Source organism: Gadus macrocephalus, chromosome 20 (assembly GCF_031168955.1).
Source record: "Gadus macrocephalus chromosome 20, ASM3116895v1".
In the NCBI taxonomy this organism is placed as follows: Eukaryota; Metazoa; Chordata; class Actinopteri; order Gadiformes; family Gadidae; genus Gadus; species Gadus macrocephalus.
The window spans coordinates 19819540-19839679 of NC_082401.1; the positions used below are offsets into that span (position 1 = coordinate 19819540).

Genomic DNA, 20140 nt, shown 5'->3' on the forward strand with positions numbered 1-20140 from the left:
TCTGGCCATACTTGAGAATCAAAAGAGGAAGGAAAAAGACAGCTGAGGCCCATGTAGGATGCTTGAAGTAGCCCTTCTCCCAATTTTCTACCCCACTGCACATCAACCTGCTGCAGTTGCGTATCTTCTCACCAAAACGTAACAGCGGTGGATTTCCTGGCTAATGCACCATTACAGACAAACGGAAACGCAGTCGGGACCATCTAGTGCCTCTGACCAATGGGAGTATGAGACGAGAGTTTATAGAGCATGCCCTCCACATATCACCGGTGGATAGACTTCCAATGTAAACACACCTTAATACCCCCATAGACATCTCGCTCCCCGCCACCCAAGAGAGAATATCCTGTCCCTGGAAAGGGTCTCAAGGACCTCAGTCTGCCGGCTCCCCCCCCCCCCCCCCCCCCCCCACCTCCTCCTCACCACTCTCTGCTGGAGCTCCTCCGGATCTCCTCCGGTCCCAAGATCAAAGGAGGTCCACTAATGACTGCACCAGACACAGAGCGGATGTCCTCCTGGCTGGAGAACAAGCACGGGGACAGGGTAGGGCTGGGCCTGAGCGAACACACCGACCAAGACTCCGCTGACACCGGCTTTCTCTCAACTTGGATCGAAAAGATATCAATCTGTTGGCTATACATTATATCACCCCAACTCTGACCCCAATGTGTGCTCATGATGAACGTGTGCCTGGGAACATACAGGAGTAATCATCTCGGACAGAGGTTATTCGATCAAAGTCATTCATCATCATGATGTACGACGTGCTCTTCCTTTAATGCACTGCAATACATTTTCTAATGAGAGGCCTGAACACTTTCTCCGCAGAATGTTGAATCAACAATGCAGACAAGATGGCTGACGTATAGACCGCTAGTCCTGTAACGCAAAATAGAAAATGCACCGTGAAACAGCATATTAAGGACAGCACGAATCGTGAGCATTGTCACACATACCAGTGCATTACTGAGCCGAATATGCATAGCATAACATTAAAAACGGTTATGGAGTTAATCTGATGGATGGAAACAGCCACAGCGGCAGCAGGTGGGCCCAGTCACCCACCCCCCAGTTTGAGTTCCTGCCCTCTCCTCCTCTATTGTTAAAGGTCACGTCAGGGTCTCGCCTCCCTTTGAAGCCCCAGGATTAACCACACGCTATTTCCCCTTCGTCAAAAGAAAACGCTGCTGAAGACTCTCCCCTGAAACAGTGCAGCCAATTAGCACAAAGAACTCTGGCCCACGTACCGGAATGTTAATCTCTGATTGGTTGTTTCTCTGTCAACAGGGCGGTACTATTACCTGCAACAGCTCTTTGTTCAGGGGTGCCCAGCAGAGATGAATTAGCTACAACACTGCTAGAGCCCCAAGTCAACACCATTATCTGATATGAGAGGCAATCAATTATATATAGGCACAACACTGTTGCAGTCTTATTTCTAGTCTGATTCAATGAATGGCTTGAGATGGCATAAACAACTACACACAACTACCCCAAATGCGGTTTAAATGCGCAATAGCAATTGAGGTGGAATGAATGGGTGAATAGTGTTATATGAACGTTAGAATCGAATAAGAAGAATCAAACACTATTGAATGTTCCTAATTCAATGATCCCAATTTTTTTTTTCTCCCTCAAACGGTATCTCGTCAAGAGGAACAGATGGTCTTCCCCCTATGGCTCCATGGAGTCTGAAAACATGGCGCTGTGGGCTTCAGGATGAGATTCTAATCTATAACTTTTTTATGAATATAATACGGATTCATGTTGTTGGTGTCTTGGAGAAGTCTGTGTTTGTTGACAGACTAAGGCTTTTACATGTCTATACGTGTATATGGGCACACACACACACACACACACACCATTCTTCATTCACCCCTATATTTGACTGCCCTGTATCATCTCTACTGCAGCGCGCTAAGACAGAGTTGAAGAGAGAATGACTGACAGGATGGCCCCGCCCCCACGGCCTCCCGATAGGATGTGAGGGTCCGTTGTTTTGACAGCACACCTGGCTTAAACACCTTCCCGCCGGGTCGTGGAAAGGGAGGGTCCCGTATGCAGGTCTGTTAGGCTGAAGGCCCCTGCGTGCCACCACCTTTCAACATCACCCCCCCATCTTCAGAAGGCTCCTCTCTCTTTCCTGCGGTGATAAGGGTTTGTCCTTTTATTCTTTATTTTGTGAGGGTACAGCTTTCGATAAGATCCCTTGAGATAATAAACAATCTGGCTCACTAAGGTCTACTATTAGGTAAGTTGTCTTGTTTTCACTTGTGAATTCCTAAATATTATAACATTATTCAGATCATAATTCAATCTATTGAATCAGTATATCAATCAACTAATTTAAATTGGCATCCAGAGACCATATTAGCACTCGTGTTGTGTAGCCTATGCATTACTATTAACATTGAGTAAATCATTTTGTGGTATTGTATTTAAGTTATTTCAGTGCACACATTGAACAGAGATGGCAATGACTGATTCATTTAATTACCAAAACATAGCTCCTGCAAAGACCCACAAATTATTTGAGAGAGCTCTTTTTTAATTCAAGGCTATAGGGGCATCTAAACTGCATTAGAGCAGAACTAATGAATGCACCAATGCAATAAGCTTTATTTACTGGGCTGATAAGGACCGAGCCGGAAATAAGATGGATAGAGATAGACAGGAGTTGGGTGAGTTTTGAACTATGATATTGCTGTGGATTTTAAGGCCACATGTTTTGAAATGGCGCAGTGCTTGATCCATATAAAAAGAACCTTCTTATATCCCATTTATATTGCAGGTGTTGGTCAACAAATGTTCAAGTTTTTACCTATTCAATTGTTTAGCCCAATTAACTCAAAGCGCATTGTTTCACCCAGGTTTTTCAGACCATCTATTCTACAATTGACAATACTGAGTTGTTTTACTCTGCACGTTTTCCAATCAATCTGTTATTTTCTTAAAGAATATTAACCTTATCCAACTCATTGTACATTATTATTACTTTTAAGTATAGTATATTAAGAATATAATCAATTGTATTTATATTCCTTACAAAAAGGTCTGATAGAACTACTTCAAATATACAATGTTCCGAACGAAAAAGTGCAAATATATTCAATTATATACACTGTATGTATAAAACTATCTGGCATAACATCATAAGTGCCAAATTCACTGGGTCACACAGAAAACACTGTCTCTCCATGGCCACGTGTTATTTCATGTCCGGCATAATGAATGTTTAAAGTGGTCTGTAATTCCATAAAGAAAAACATATCATTAACATTCCCCGGAACGTTAATAATCCCAGAGATTGTTTTGGGGATGCCTAAAACCCCCAAACCTGCTGGCAGCATTGTTGGGCAGCCTTCTAGGCAGGGTCTTAAGAAACACTCCATTCACTGTTCTATCGAGCTCGCTAAAAAGGCTTGGCTTGGTAATGTTGCCATCATGTAGGCGTACGCAACCAACTGCATCCAGAAAGAGTCCATTGTCTTCCAACTTCATGTTGAATCACTTCCACCTTGGCCAGATCTTCGGATTCCTCAAAGACGATTTCGATCCAAATTATACTTTGCAGTTTCATTCAGAACAATATGGCAGCGTTATGGTAGCAAATGCGTGGGAGGACATCCGGTGACGGACCCATTTCTGAACGGGCCGTGCAGGCGACGCGTGGCAAAGGTCTGGCCGTTCGGGTGAACGAGCAGTAGTGTGAGTTCTATCTCCCTTTTGTGTTTCGACTGGAGGAGCCGGCTCGACCCCGGACATCGAGCGTCACGTTTTAATGAACTCTCCGTCATCTTTGGCATTTGCCTGGGAAACGCTGCCATATCAAATCAATGGAAGGTTCGTTTTGGTGCGTCTGCTGGCTCTCTCCCCAGACAAGATCCCCTGCCAAGTTCCAGGCTGCCACAGGGTCACAATATGAACTGTCCACACAACCCGAGGGTTAGAACCAGGGTCTTCCAGGGAGGGCTCGTCTGGCACGGCGCCGAACCGAGCGCTATTGCTCTCAGGGAGAACACGGCGTTGGTGTGATTGGTGGGAACCTCGACGTTGCAGATCATTCCCTCGCAGCAAGACACGCACTCCTGGTGGGTCGGTAAAGGGGAGACAGAATGTCAGACAAGAGGGTACATTTGCATGGATTGGGTCTTTAGTCTGGGATTTTATGTACAATGGTCAATATTATATTGTTTAAATAATGTAGAATGTAGTGGCAATAATGTCTATCAACTGTCTATAGTGGTTCAATAAATTTTTCACAGTAACGTTTCTAATATACTTTAATCGTTACGTCTTTTCATTTTTTAATACTCAGTACAGTCCTTTCTGTTTTGTGTTTTGTACTCTCCACTGGGACAATCTAATTTCCTGTCGGGTATATGAAGAAGACCACCTTGTCTGATCTGGTCCTGGACTCACCGTGTGCCCCGTCTCCTTGTGGTGCCGGCAGCCCGACTGACGGCACTCCTCTTGTGCAGCGCATCTCTTTGTCACAAACTTGGTTTTTCCATGAGTGGAGTGGAAGTGGTGAACTGACATACAGAACTGAGTGTCTGATGAAGACAAACGAAATGGGAAAAAAAATTAAGCATTGGGAAAACTTGTACAATGACTCGATTCCCAAACCAAGGAGACCAGTGCAAGTCTTTTCGCTAAAAAAAAATCAAGGGAGGAGATCCTACCTTCTGAACACCACTTGTCCTCAGCCCAGATGTTACAGTTGTAGTTGTCCCGCGCTCGCTCACAGGTGAAGCACTTAAAACTATTGGGGAATGGTGTGGCTGCAATACCAAAATAAATCTTAATTTAGAACAGCTATAAGAGAGGTAGCAATAAGAGGGAAATCTTATTCGGTTGATGTTGTGGAACTGAAATGTTATAATGAGTATTTCTACTTCTGCTGACATTAATAACTGAACATTGAGCGATCTGTTTAGCTGCCATCGGGTCTTACCCTGAACTGGTGGTTTGATGTTGTAGAAGTTGACGCGATCGCTCTTCCCCACCGCGCTGCATATGGCCACTAGGGACAGGACTTGAACTGCGGTGATAGTTTGCAGAGCCATGGGTAACGCCATGCTTTGCTAGCTGATGCTAGCACCTATAAAAACCTGAAGCAAAGAGTAAACAAACATCATTCATATGATCCAATCACAATCGACAAACTGTCTCCAGGTCATACATATTGGAAATTCCAGACTGCATGATATGGCACAAAGAAACGAAACAAAGCCGGAACTGACCCAAAAGCAGAAACACAATCTCTTATTTTTTGGGGAGGTTTTTTTTTTTTTTGTCTTGGGCTCACGTTACTCTAAATCTCTTAAGACACTTCAGTCTGTGGCTGAGAGCCGGGGTAAGACATCTCGGAGACTATAGACAAACCATTGTGTCCAATAGCACTACAGCCTGGACGTACCTGTTAGCACGGGGTCATCGCTCTCAATGCCAGATCAGGACCTTTGGGAGTCTTCAGGGTGGCTCAGGTTGCTCTCAGGCTTGGGCCCGCCACCTCTGACCTTTTGGGTACCCTAATGTAAGGTGATTGAGCGGTCAGGTGGGCAGGTGACCGTCGGTAATTGCCTGAGTCAAGGAACCAGAAGGCACGCTCAACTGAACCCATACAAGATACGCCTAATACTTCGCAGTGGCTCATTAATAACCTGCTGCTCTGGGACTTACGTTTTTAAGAGGCAGACGCACTCCACCCCATGTTCTGGCTGTTTACAGACTCCCACTTCCTATGAAGATTTGAGGACTTTTCCACAATTCAAATGAAACAGACCCCTAATAAATTAAACTAAAGCACTCACAACAGAACTCAAGGCCTGTCGTGACCAATGCCGTGTCGATACAAATGACTGGGCAAAAAATACTTTCATGTGTTTGCCAAGTCAACAGTCACCTGTTCCACCTCAGATAAAAACACACTACGAGGGCCACACAAATCACAGCCAGTCATCGCCGCTGACCCTACACACAAACAATATCTAAACCCAAAGCAAACAGCTCTTATCTCGCCGGGTCAGTCGTCACCTTTTACCGCTAAAGCAAAGCAGGAGAGCAGACGTGCATCAAACGCTAAATTAGCCACGCCGCGCGCCACTCAAAAGTCACTCTTTTTAAACCAACAAACAGGGCCCCGGCGGCATCCCAAGAGGTTAGGGACGGGTGTGTGTCATGTCTAGAGGCCCGGGGGGGGGGGGGGTGCACAGGCCTGCTGCAGCTGAGCATGCGTAGGGGCTGGGTTGCAGCAGACTTCAAACTAGCTATGTTTAGTGCTTTTGGGTTGCCCCTCCCCCACCCATCTGAACTTGTTTTAAAGTTGTGTTTGAACAATGGCCACCGCGGCACAAACGTTTCGGGGGTAAAAACAATAAGTATAAATCGTTATCTGTCATTGCGGCAAATAAACTAGGCGGTTAATGCTCAAGCGGTTGTCAGCGTTTAAATACAAAATTGAATGCAGCTTTTTACCCAGAGGTGGTGACTCATGTTAATAGTTAGTTCCTGGTGCCACTAGTGTGTTGATCCCAACTGTGCCTCGGTCTGGTTTGCATGACTTAAAAAATGTCATATCACATTACCTTGCATCCGAAACGTGAAGTAGTTATCTTGCAGACACGCGGGTGCATTTACACATGCACACGAACAAATACGTGCAGTAACATGTGCAAGAGAAAATACCTTGTTTTCTTTTTTACAGTGTCTTAAGAATATGTTTGAGTGCCTTTTAAGCCAAATATATCCTAGAAGCTTCTATCCTATGTCATAGATAATACCACAACAAGATTACGTGGAAAAAACAAACATAAAAAAGACCCAAACTGTCACTCACCAAAATCCAATGTGAAGTTACAACCTAAAACGTAGATGGGCGGATATCCATTGCACAGAGCTGTGAGGGCTTAAAGTCTCCAAGTGAATGTTTTGTATTTATTGTCAGTGTCTTCAGGAGAGTGTTGCAGCACACTGGGGAGCACTCAGGTCAAGAGTGCATGCATGGATTGATTCCTAGTTAAAGTACTACGGGTCATTTCCTCAAGACCTCCCCCTTTCACCCCCAGGGGGTCCCAACACACACACACACACACACACACACACACACACACACACACACACACACACACACACACACACACACACACACACACACACACACACACACACACACACACACACACACACACACCTCCTTAAATATATTAGAGCGACGTGATTGGTCAAGAGGTTGGGGCCACTATGTGAACTGCCACCGTCTAACAAGTCAGTGTGAGCGCGTTCCCTCACCTAGTTGGCAAAAACAAAAAAGCGGACTTTCCCATGTCACTATTCTCATACAGACACATGAGAAGACTCTCCAAGACATATGGCTGTGTCCATGCCATTCACCATATTCTAAACCAGTAAGTAAATATCAAATTTGAGCCAATGACTTAATTTCTTATGCTGGTGATTCAAAAAACTGATTAAAACGTCATTCCAGCAAAGATTACTTGAACGGCGCGACTCATATGACATAGGGCGACTCTCTCAGAGGAGAGTCCACGCAGCCCGGGGCTACGGGGCCATGTGAACGAGCGCCGGCTTTATTTACCAAAGCCTGGAACCCTAGGCCGCTATCTGTAGTATTGACTCAGGTCACATGGGGAACAGGTCACACAAGGGAAGCCCCATCTGCCTTATCGCTTCATTTCTATCCCTGCGACGTGCCACCCAACACTTGAGATTAGCCATCGAAGCGATTGTAGTATGTGTGTGTGGACTAATGTCCAGCTCGGGCCAGATCCTATATGATTAGTTTGTTACAAATATTAACATTTTCAATGCAAGAGTGTGGACAAAAGAGCCATGACACTATTTTTAAATCCATGCTATGATGAAGCTGGTAAGCCCATTCAATCAAGGAAAACAACTTATTCAAGTGACGCAAAGGCAGACTACAGTCTTCCTCTCTCTGTTAGCTTTGTGGGATTTCCATCTGGGAGGTGAAAGGAAGCGCCATGTGAGGTCAAGTTCTCAGGGAAGAGGAAGGAAAGGCTTGGTCTGGGAAGAGGAAGAACCGACTCCAGGTATAATCCATTCTCCGCATGAGTCAACTAAATCTCCCCCAACCTCCCATCGCTCACTAATATAGCTCCCCCCCCCCCCCCCCCCCCCCCCCCTTTGACTTCCGGGGATCATCAGCAATTCGAGTTTAGCACCTGACGCTCTGCCTTCTCTGATTCCCCAGCACTTCAGTGTGTGACTTATACTTTCAATTTTGTTTTGCTTTCAGCGACATTAGCCTCAGCTGCATAATTAACTGTGTGTTTGAGCTGCTCTCAAAAGCGGCGTGCTGTTAAATAAATGCTAGGAGCTCAGAGTGACAGGTCTCATTCAGTTATGGTTAGGTGTAATCTTAGCCATAACTAATGATGCAATCGGATAGGGAAGTGCTCATTTACCAAGCCAACCAGAGACTCGCACAAGCTGGCTGAAGGCTAACTCTGTAAACGGAAAAAAGTCATGCTGGAATGCCAATCTCCAACAAAGTTGTATGGCTAATGCCATTCATTTTAAAGAGGTGTTAGTCCAACGCAAAAAGGACGGTCTCTTAAACAGTTAAAAGAGAAGATACAACTTATACTTTTTTTACACAGGCAGGACATCAAATGTTTGTGTTTTATTAGTTAGTAATATGAAATATTACCTTATAGTAATTCATTATTAATAATTATAAATATAAAATATGTTGCTGAACGAAATAATAACCTAACAAAACAGCCCCCTTTCGGAGACAACGATGAGCTATTAGTAATGATATTCTATAAAACAAATCAAATAAAGATCTCACCACATCCATAGCATCTATAAACCCCATGCATGCACTTGGCGGATTCGGGAGGGGAGTGTCAAGATCTATGCAGTAGGAATGCTAAATGTAACAGACTATGGGCTGGATGAGAGAATGACTAGCACACTGGCATCCAAGCCGGAGCCAGGCGGAATGCAAACCCACCACATGAACTCCTGTGGTTTTCACCCCCAGGGGAGAGACAGGCATTCTCACATCATTTTGAGATAATTTACTGACTTCACTGGGAATGGGAGGCTATTTGGCTTTTGTTTCTCACAATTTTCCAATAACTGCAGTTAAATTATTGTTAAAAAAACAATAAACTATCAAGTAATCTGTTGGTGTTAGACTTAACAAGGGCAGATCTGGAAGCTGACACACAAACATATACAAATAGTTCTCTTACCAAGAGGTACACCTCAATGTTCCAGCTATTGTCAGTCTACCATCGCACCATACCTGTTTAGTATGCTATGGGCTATTCAAATGACAGATTTACAGCTTTGTTTGAGCCAGAGGTTCTCCTTGACTCTAGGAATGTGAGAGATCGAGAGAGAGACACTCATCCTTACACTCAGATACACACAAGTGGACAAAACACAGTGAATCTATACCAGTGAATCTATTGTTGGGCAGAAGATCAGCGAGGGTTGCCTCGTTGACCGTGACTCTTCAGAGGGGTCAAGTAGTGGGCTACAATTAGCTGTGGCTGGTTGCATCTGGTGGAGGTGGAGAGGAAGATCTTTCAGTCGGGATTTCGTACGGGACTCTCAGTAGGCTGGGGTTCGGTGTAGCGATAGTGCCGATTGTGCAAAACAGTAAATGGAAAAACTCCAAGTCTGTGCACGTCTGACGATAAAAAATTAAAATTGAGGGGAGGAGAAAAGAACATGGTAGACAGCAGTGGATCCTCAGCTGGATCAGCTATAAAGCGGTGAGCAACGTACACGTCAACACGTCAACACGCAGCTTGAGAGAGGAACACCTGGATCTGGGGGGGGGGGGGGGGGGACGACGACGACACGTCACAGGAGCCTGTCCATGTCCACCCACTCCGAGACATGCGATTGGTTGGGAGCGCGACGCATCAACTGCTACCCACAGGAATGCGCCAGCTATTTTGGATGCGGCCGTTGGGACGCAGTGAGACAGCGGATCGGGTTACTGTTTGTTGTGAGGAAGGGAACGCTCCGCAGGGCTGCCGGGCGGGGACGGCTCAAAGGGGGATGCCACGGACGCCTCTCCTGAAATAAAAGTCCCAACGGAGGCTGTACTTCAAACAAAGACAGAGGGTGGCTCGGGGAAACGGCGCGATGTCCCGCTGCCACGCAACGCCACTCAATCTGTGCCACTTAACGTTGAGGTGCCCGTCGGTACCGTGGCTCATGTTGAGTGTGTGTCGGTGTGTTTTGGGTCGTGTCACAGGAAGCGAGCGTAAATGTGCCAACATGGGAGAACACAGCACGGGGGCATGGGAATAAAGGGAACGTAATGAGCCGTGGGAGTGTTTACCAAGGCAATTGGTCTTCGCTAAAGACGTCTGTAGCAGGCTCTGCCTTCACACCTCCGACTACATGAAAGGGAAGCCGTAACCCTCAGGTACCATCAATAGCAGAGGGAAGATCTTCGGCTGTTGACTTCTTCGGCTCTCGCTGCCTTAGCAGAGCAGCCAACATGTTGTAAGAGCCATCCCACCCCTGGACGTCATCTGTTTGACATGCTGCCCTCTGGTAGACGCTACAGGTCCATCACGGATAAACAGACTTCAGAACCGCCTTCACCCCAGAGCCATAGGAACTCAACACTGTCAAAAGCTGACTTGGGTGTACTAGTTAGCAATTATAGAACACTAAACAGATCTCTGCATCACAAGTGCATCGTTGTATGTATATATTTCTAACCACACTATTTGTATATAGGGACATTGCAATGCAACACAAATTTCAGAAAATATATCCAGGGGTGCAATATCTCAGCGCTGCAATCATATTATTTAATTTTTTTATATAGGTTACAGCAAAGACATATATTATACTGTATATATTTAGCAAATTAAATGAGTTTAGTTTGAACTTTCTGTTTTTGTTTCTTGTATTCTTACTTGGCATTTGATATGGGTTGAATTCTCCGTAAGGATTGCTGCCATTCTCGCTGTACTCTGTGCCACGATAAAAGGAATCAAACTGTAGGCGTTGAAATACAAGGCATTTAACAGTGGTGGACTGTTAACGCCTTGTTTATTTGCCCAAACCACGAGGAGGGTCTGGTCTGTGTCGGCTTCAAACATAAACTGTAGGCATGTGCCTCTTTAACTGTCTCCGGGAGTCCGCTCTCTTCCTCTCCCACGCACACTAGATCCTCCTGGGCAGGAAGGAGGGCAGGAGAGGATGGACCGAGATGGTCGTAAAGTAGATAGCCCCCCGCTGGTCAAAGCCCGAGGCCTTTTCTTAGACTTTATTGCACTTTTATGAGCAGCCGGGCTCTTCTTCAACCTGTATGACAATGCCACTGTCAGAGCACAGGCACGCAAGTCGTAAAACCAAACTTCGAGGCCATATCTGTTTTGAGGTACTGGCTTTGTGTATTCAGCGGAGGAGTTGCTTGACAAGAAAGTCTAGGCTAATGGTGTCCGTCGTCACAGAGGAGCTCAATATGGACAGACCTCGGTTAATGCAGTCTAATAGTCGACTACAGGATGACTATATGACGAGATTGTATACGTTGGTCTGACAGGTGAAATACATGGAACACGGACGGGACGCGTCTTTGTGGCGTGGTTGTGCACTAGCTGTGGCTGTCTGAGGAAAACCACAGCTGGTAAAAGTATTTATTTGAATCATTTTTAAACTGTTCTCGTTTTTTTCACTGTTGTATTGTTTTCGTTTCCTGTTTTAGGGTAGAAGAGCTGCACGTTAAGAGAAAATATCAATGTCCAAATGTATTGTGGCCGTAACTTTTACACACACACACGGAAAATTTTAAGTGAGAATCCACTAGTTAATACGATTTTGGGTTAGGCCTATATCTGTTCAGATGTGAACATGTGTGTCCATATGTGCACCAATTTCCAACGGCAGATCTTTTTTTAAACAATAGCTGCGAGGTGTGACAAAGAATTCCTCTAGTGAATGGCCAGGAGCGATGCCAAGATCACTCAAGATTTTGAGAAATGCATGGTATGCCTTTAGTTGGTCCCGATTGCTTTAAGCCATTACCTTTGATCCCTTTGTTTTCTGCCTTTCACTCATATTCAGCTTAAACAGATCTATTTCAGCCAGAAAAGACTATAACGATCCAGACACAATGCGCAGTGCCGTTTCCTTGTGAGAACTCACTTTATAGTCAGTATCCGTGAATAAAGGAAGACATTATGTATATTACTACCCCTCCCCCTACTAGGTATTGGAATATGTATGCCATTTGACCAGATAGTTTGGTTCTTTGTCACATAAGGCTCTACGTGACAACAGGCAGCAGCTGGATTACTTATCTGACCAACTGCTCTCAATCTCTGAAACAAACGTTGGCACACTGCACAAGAATGTGCAGTTAGCTAGCATTCACTTTGCCCCACTAGTGGTCGCCCAGAAGTAATAACTGGTTCTCGCTACAATAAAGGCTGTAATCCCTCCAGCATGTTATCATCAACATTGTTTCGCAGTGACAGAAGCTGACTATGCATATATGAGAAGGCAGAGGAGAACAATGTGTTGCCCATTGATACGTCCCAGAGAAATGCTATTGTTGTATTACCAATGTTAACCCTTTCATTTCTAACCAAGAACGCACAGATCTCTGGGTGCTTTAATAGAACAGTGAGGAGCAGTTATCTGGTAGTACCTTGGAAACATCTGTGGAAAAGAACAAGATGTACTCAGACACATAGTGTAGTATGAACTAAATTCATAGTTCAGAAAAGTTATAGCCTTGTTCCATTGCATTTGTAGAATCATGAGACTTGACAGCCACATTGAAATGGACGATCCGTGCTTTTGGTCAATTGCTCAATTACAACCTTAGCTTTAACCACTGCAAAACTTTTATGATATGATCAAATGTATGGAATGCAAACCCATACAAACAGACAGCATTGATGTTCCTATTGGCAGAACCCCTCAACCCCCAACTTTGAAAAATATCTGGTTACAGCTCTCTGATAGTTAAGTTTCCAGATTCCGCCCCTTCTTGTTTTGGGATTTTTTGTTTTGCTTTACTGATCGGCTTTGCGAGTTGCTGGCCTTTGGCAATACTGGGAAATGTTGGTCTCAAGTTAGTGGGTGGGCTATATAATAAAGTGTTTGTGTGTGCGTGTGAGTGCGTGTGTTGCATGCACAAAGCCAAGTGGCACTCCTCAAATGATATGGTGTGTGTAGTAACTCTTTAAGGCGTGCTTAAGATGTTTGGGTTGGTGAAGAGGCAGGAGAGACATTTAAGATAATGGCCGGTTGTTACCTTATCAAAGTGGGTTATTTTTCACTTTGTAGTTTGCTCTTATAACAAGACTTGCTTTGCTAATGAATTTAACATCGGAAAGAGTTTAACATCTGACCTTTTTTTTATTAAAGCAATAAAACACCAGATTTATCTTTATCCTAAAGAAAAACAGTGTATAACGTATTCATTTAATTAGTAGTCATTCAATATAGATTTAAAAGTCTTCTTCGGTTTTGATCTGAATTACGCCTTAATTTCCACCGAGGGATAAACAACCCCCCAAAAACCCAAATTGAACCTAAAACTATAATTGAAAAGTTTGTATTGCCAATCAAACCATAAAAAAAAATCATATCGACTGACGAACGAAAGTCCACAGTGTGAATTAACCTTCTCTCTCGCCACACATAAAGCAGACGGTAATCAAAACAGAAACCAATCGTTCCTTCGGCATTAACACATTGTTGAAGCAGCACACCTGCTAATTTTCCCACTGCATCCGTGTCTGCGGTGATACCCTTTGTCCAGGTCGCCATTTGCAGTCACCCCTCAAGGCGGCGGTGGCTCCCTGCGGAGATCTATCTAGCCATCCGCCTTTAATACGCGGTCATTACACGGGGGCGAGAAGCTCGGGTCAGTTAAATTGACCGTCTGATTACGACGCGCCGCGTCCCCTTACTGCCCTGCCCCCTGCCTGCACTCCTGTTTCCAGCAGGGCCCTGGCCTGGAGGAGCCGAGCGGAGCCACACAACGGCTGTCTTTGTGCCGCGTTAATGCCCCTCGAAACCAAACCCTTTTTTTTTTTTTTTTCTCCTCCTCCCCCTACTACTACCTGCCAAGGCTGAGAGAGGGGGCTGGACGAGACCACGGAGGAAAGCCGTGCGCCGGTTCAGGTATCGCTAGCTAAACGGTTTACAGGTAACGCTAGTGGACGTAAGTAGATGAGCGGGGTTTTATTGAGGACCGTTTGTTATTATAAGTCTGACTGAGTTCTTGTTTCGGTTATCCTATCCTCGTACGCATTAGTTGGAAAATAACCATTTCACCTATGACCTATGACATTTTAGCACTACAGCATTGTTCAAAATCCCTCCAATTAAGGCGAAGCTTCCCACCCGAGAGCGACTATACGCCGTCACTGCCCTCATGCCTACCAAGGGGTATTCATGCCATCCAGACTTTTAGCTTAGGGGACTAGTGGACAAACACTGAGACATGTTCACTCGTCTTGGCCCGTCACTTCAAACGGACACGTTGTTAGGATCTCAGATGGAGCGAGGATGCGTCTCTTTGTGCTTTGACAGCTTGACCCGAGTCATTTACGGGGAAAAAGGCTTACGCTCCTTGGATTTCAATTGGTTTCAAATGGCCAGCGAGCTACTCCACCCACCTCAGGTGTGGGGAACAGTGCATGCCTAACTCCCCGCCTCTCAGCCTTAACAATACAGCTTGCACAGAGCAAGCTTAGAGAGTGTTGAGGTGAATAACCACCACAGCACACCTGCTAATCCGTCTAAGGTAAAAAAAGGTGGATTTTCCCTGGGGATACAAAAACAAGTAAAAAGGGTCGAGGACTACACAAGACTTATTGAGAAGCCTCTAAAGAGGGAAGGATGTATAGGATAAAATACTGGATTAATTTATAATTTATGTTTTACAAATATTTGTTGGAGAATATTGAAGGAGTGAACACACTTTTAACGGGCAATAAAATGGTTAAATTATTAACAAGGGTTCAACCATGCAGATTCATTGTGATCTACATTCTTGTACCTTGTGTACACACAATACAATACACAGTAACCATGACGACATGGAAGGAGACGTCTTTCATTACCCAAACTAAACCATAGCCTTTACCATTGACTCACTCACTCGCATCTTTGTTTAAAGTTTAAAGCAAGCCGTTTTTCCCCAAGGCAGATCAGAACAAGAAACTGTTCTGACTTCCACGAAAGACGGCCTAACAATGTTGCATGTGGAATTGGGACATTGAAGCTGGTTATTTTCTTCATTACGTATAGTGCTTTTCCACTTCACAGCAAAATGTCTTCAATCCCATTTAATTATGAGGACAAAAAAGACAGGGCAAAGTTCCATGGTGGCATTAATGGGCCCGGTGTTTCTCCTTGCTCTGGGCTTTTCATCGACCTTGCTCCTCTGAGATTTAATCTTCTGAGATGATGAGAGATTAGGGTACTCTATCCCGCTCTGCTCTGGTTTGGGTTAAATAAAAAAAACAACAACCCAAGAGCTGTCCCACCTGGGACGCAGGCCAAGGTAAATGAGGAAGGACAGCTGCCTACTCAGAGTGGGCTGATAAATGTAATCCCACTCGGTTACATCGCCAGGGCAGGGCCAACTGGGTGAATGTCGGAATTTGATTGGACGGCGAACAAACAGATAACACTGGACACGCACGCACGCACGCACACACACACACACACACACACACACACACACACACACACACACACACACACACACACACACACACACACACACACACACACACACACACACACACACACACACACACACACACACACACACCAATTGGAAGTTCAAATCACCCAGTTTAATAGCAAATACCATTTACTTCATAAGCAAATGAAGAAGGGGAACGTTTGAAAGAACAGGCATATGTACAAAAGCATTTTTTTTATATAAAACCTGTCATTATATTAGTTATTCGAAAGGAAATTGCACTAGGTCACTGGTGACCCACTCATCGAGGGACACAACAGGAATAGACAGAGGAAGTAATCTGTCGGACAGCCCCCGTGTCCCGGGCCTCCGTACAGGGGACTTACTAGTTCTGGATGAGTGGGTAGCACCTACCCCTGGAATTAACAGGCTAACCTTCTGTTATCTGCTGAGACGCCCACTTTCCTTTGCTGGGAAACGCATCACAGTGAAGCAGGCCATACAAGCGTCGCTTAAGCTGCTGGACTAAACACAAACTACAATAGTGTTGTTTATATTATACCACTGAAAATACTTGGTAACAGCAAAGGGATGAATAAAGCTAGGATCGGGATACATTCTATGATAACTAACTACAAAACATACCTCAGTGGGACTATAAAAGCTAGTGGGGTTGAACACAACAAGTGGAAGGGGCTGAAGGAAAGGTCCTGTGTGACATTGTAGTCACATGTCAAAGTCTCATGCCGCGTCCAACGGCTTGGTCAAGACTGAGGCTTGAGTTCCACCTGGTAATCCTTAGGTTCCATGACAATAAGCAGAGTTTTAAGGGTTGTTTTTTGCTATGCAAGCGTCTTTGATGACATCGTTCAACATGTGACGTAACACCAGCCAAATTACACATGAAGGTACCTGTGTCCGGTTTTACAGCCTTGGCTGCTGCCCCATTTTATCATGTTAATCTATAAGACAGTCTGAAAGCAATGAAACTGCCCTGTTTGAAATATCCTGCTCCAATAGAGATTCATTACATTTATTTATGTCTCCATAGCAACAACATTTACAATGCTCATTGGGTGGTTTTCCCTAATGCTTTCCTTTCAACCACTAACGGATAAGTAATCACAAACCAAGTGTGCTTTCTAATCAGACAACGGTATTAAAGTAGTCATAAAGCCTACTATCTACAAAGTGGTGCCGTTTTTTACGCGAACAAACGTTTTCCTATCTTCTGCCCTCGTCTAATATTTTTATCGTCTAATTCGTCCTTGCAGAGAAGGCCAGATTCAAAACAAACTCAAGAAACAAGGCTCTCTTGCTGCAGCATTACTGGTGCTGCTGGTGTTTCAAAGTTAATTGGTAGTCTATGACCCCTCTCGAATTCCTTGGTAATTGCTTTGAGCTGGGTAGCCCTTGATGCAGTTGGTGAACCAGCAATGGTAAGAAAGCCCACTGAGACTGCATTTTAAATCAGCTGACAAAAGAAGCTGTAGCTTCAGCTGCACAGCTTCTTATGGAAAGAAGTGATGGCAGCAGTTCAGAGGCAAGAAGAAGCCCAATTTACAACAAATAAAATCTACCTGGACCTCATATTCATCTTTAAAACTTGATATTGGTGCAGAAATTAACAAAAGGTATTAACACAAACTAAAACAGAATACAAGTCTGTTTTACTTGGGACATCTTGGAAAATATGATTGCATTTAAGTTCATACACAGTTCAGGTTATTAAATTTAACATGCATAAAGTTGCGGCGTAATCGGGCTTGGTAAGTAAGAGTTATGAACAAACACTACTCTTATCCACAACCAGTGTTGCCTTTATGAATCAGCACTAAAAGAGTCATCGGTTGGCAGATTTAATATCTGCGCCCTCCCTGACTGTAAACATGCAAGCTCAGTCTCAACTCTCTGCCAAGACTATGGTTGATATACAAGATGTAGGACAAACAATCGCTACACTGCAATATGTCTTCCATTGCACTAAACCCGACTCTCTCTCCCAAAAATATATATTTCTTTATATACTGTAACTTCATAACACCTAGAGCAAATGGTCAAATTGAAACCCATGTGTTTTTATATTTAAACGGTAAAAGTAGAACTCAAATATTGCTGCCTATTCTAGGGTGTGTGAGCATTCCTAATCTAGTTAAGTCAAGTTTCCATCTTTAGCTTAAAAGTTTCAGAAAGAGTTACAGTGGATTTAGGTAGGCTATGATTCAAATGTAATATTGCCCTTTTGATGATGATTCTACATCACACAACACGATTGTTTTGTAATTTAGAATGAACTCTTCCGATGGGTTTATGATAGCACCGCAGGAATAAAATTATTCCATTGGATTCCCTAAACTAAATCAGGGTATCTCCTTCCTGATTGAAGGGAGTTGTCTAAAATCGAAATTGGCTCAAACAGAACCAGGCAAGGTCAACAATAAACAGATATTCTCACAGAGGATTTCCCTCACTACTGGCAGACAGGTGGCTACGGCATTTCTAAGAAATGATCAATCAAATCTTGAATCAAAGTGTAGCTCTTGAATCATACCTATGGCACCTTTAACCCTTGGACGGTGCCCTTCCGCTGTCCGTCCAACTCGGCCCCAATAGCTTAAGCTATCACCTTCCCTCCTCGTCGACCTGGACGATGATGGCTGACCTGAGATAAGAAGAAAGGAACGGGACACAGACTCTAAATGAGTTGGGAGGGCAGATGATTACCCTCTGTGTGTGTGTGTGTGTGTGTGTGTGTGTGTGTGTGTGTGTGTGTGTGTGTGTGTGTGTGTGTGTGTGTGTGTGTGTGTGTGTGTGTGTGCGTGTGTGTGTGTGTGTGTGTGTGTGTGTGTGTGTGTGTGTGTGTGTGTGTGTGTATATGAATGAAGTCACCTGTTGGAGCGGACATTGATCAGTAGCCGGATTATGAATCTACAGAGCTCATGTGTTTTAACGAGTATAAGTAGTAGGGTTGATTTGTTATTTAGGTAATGGATCAGGCCTCTGGGCTGAGGGAGACCCTCGTGTTTATGGGACATAAGCCATCTGTATTTTTTACAGCAACAGCACTGATATTTACTGGGTAAAGTTATGTCCACCTATAGCTGTGGAGTGATACGTTTATGACACAGTGTTTGATTCATTTCATGTAGCGGAATCCACTGTTCTCTATGAGGGGTCAAATAGATACAAAAGGTATCGTTGCAAACCGCAGACAATAACAGTACGTCATCCTAAATACATGCATAGCGAGCACAAAACAAACCAAACGCTACCGCTGAAACATTAGCGGGGTTCTCACGATGAATGAGCTCACATCGTTATTGTTCATCATGACAACTCTGGCAATAATAACGATTTGGCGGCATGTGGATATTCACGGCATTTGCGTCATTGGACACTGCCCAATAGGTTTGCTAAAGCGCGTACGCATGTCCAAGCTTAGACGTCAATGAAGCGTCAACATATTTAATACAGAAACAAATGACATACATGCGTTGACATCATTGTTGGAGCAGATTAGACTACTTCTAAAGAGTGCGTCAGTGACATGAATAAGCAGGGTTCCGCTTGGTTCCGATACACTACACGAGCTTACCTCTGTGTGCTCTTGTAGTAAGCCAGGAGCTCGGTGGCTATCGTCACGCTGATCTTCGTGGATCTGCGTCCTCGTTCCGGTACCTGGGCACCTGAGAGCAGCAGGCAGCAGACAGGCCGCGGAGGAAAGTACGAAGAGGCGGAGACTTGCCAATAGTGGGCGGGGCTAGGCGTCCAGATTTTAAAAAAGTCACGTGTAGCCAAATATTAAAAAAGTCACGTGTAGCCTTTTTTAAAAAATCCCCTATTTACATACATGAAAATAATAATATACGTGCTATAACATACAATTCTTTCCAGTTGTGGGTCCGATTTGTTCCTATAGTTTGATATAGTTATTGGGGCTATATTTATTTATATTTATTATTGTTATTATTATTATTATTATTATTATCCCTAATATTATATTTGTTTTTTTGTAGGGTTAATTTATATCGAGTTGGGTCATACTTCAGGGATCTATCCATGCCAGGACATGAAATTCAACACACAAGTTAGAGGTGATCTGTAACCTTTTATTTTATTTTCAGCATCTTGACGACAGAACATTAATCAACAGGGTCAAAGATCCATGTCATGTCAGTTACACACTGAAACCAGCTGCAAAAGAAGAAAAAAATGTCCTTTTTCTGTGGGACACTTGAATTAATACAAAATAGGGTGAATTCTGCAAGTATTACAGTACAAAACCGTTACAGATACATCCAAGAACCCTGTAGAGACATAGATCATGTGTACAATTGTGACAGGATGAAGATCTAACGATGTATCTGAGTGATGACACTGTATCGGTGAACCCTCCCTTCTCGTCCATAACTAACTTTGAGACAAATATAGACCCTT

General features: G+C 44.1%; 1 protein-coding gene across 5 annotated transcripts; it reads right to left on the reverse strand.

Annotated features, from left to right (window-relative positions):
• Nucleotides 1–3018: 3018 nt before the first annotated feature.
• lypd6b (LY6/PLAUR domain containing 6B) lies at nt 3019–19449 on the reverse strand. Of its 5 annotated transcripts, none has more exons than XM_060039969.1 (6): nt 19299–19449; nt 18255–18365; nt 4958–5114; nt 4686–4784; nt 4423–4556; nt 3019–4088 (listed from the first exon to the last, which is right to left on the reverse strand). In XM_060039969.1, the coding sequence occupies exons 3-6, from the start codon at nt 5079–5081 to the stop codon at nt 3915–3917; spliced, it is 531 nt and encodes a 176-aa protein (XP_059895952.1). In that variant the 5' UTR covers nt 5082–5114; nt 18255–18365; nt 19299–19449; the 3' UTR covers nt 3019–3914. The 5 variants fall into 5 exon arrangements, with proteins under 5 accessions (XP_059895952.1, XP_059895953.1, XP_059895954.1 ...); XM_060039970.1 differs by having other exon boundaries at nt 18264–18365; nt 19299–19443; XM_060039971.1 differs by having other exon boundaries at nt 4958–5104; nt 19299–19443.
• Between the last annotated feature and the right edge of the window lie 691 nt (nt 19450–20140).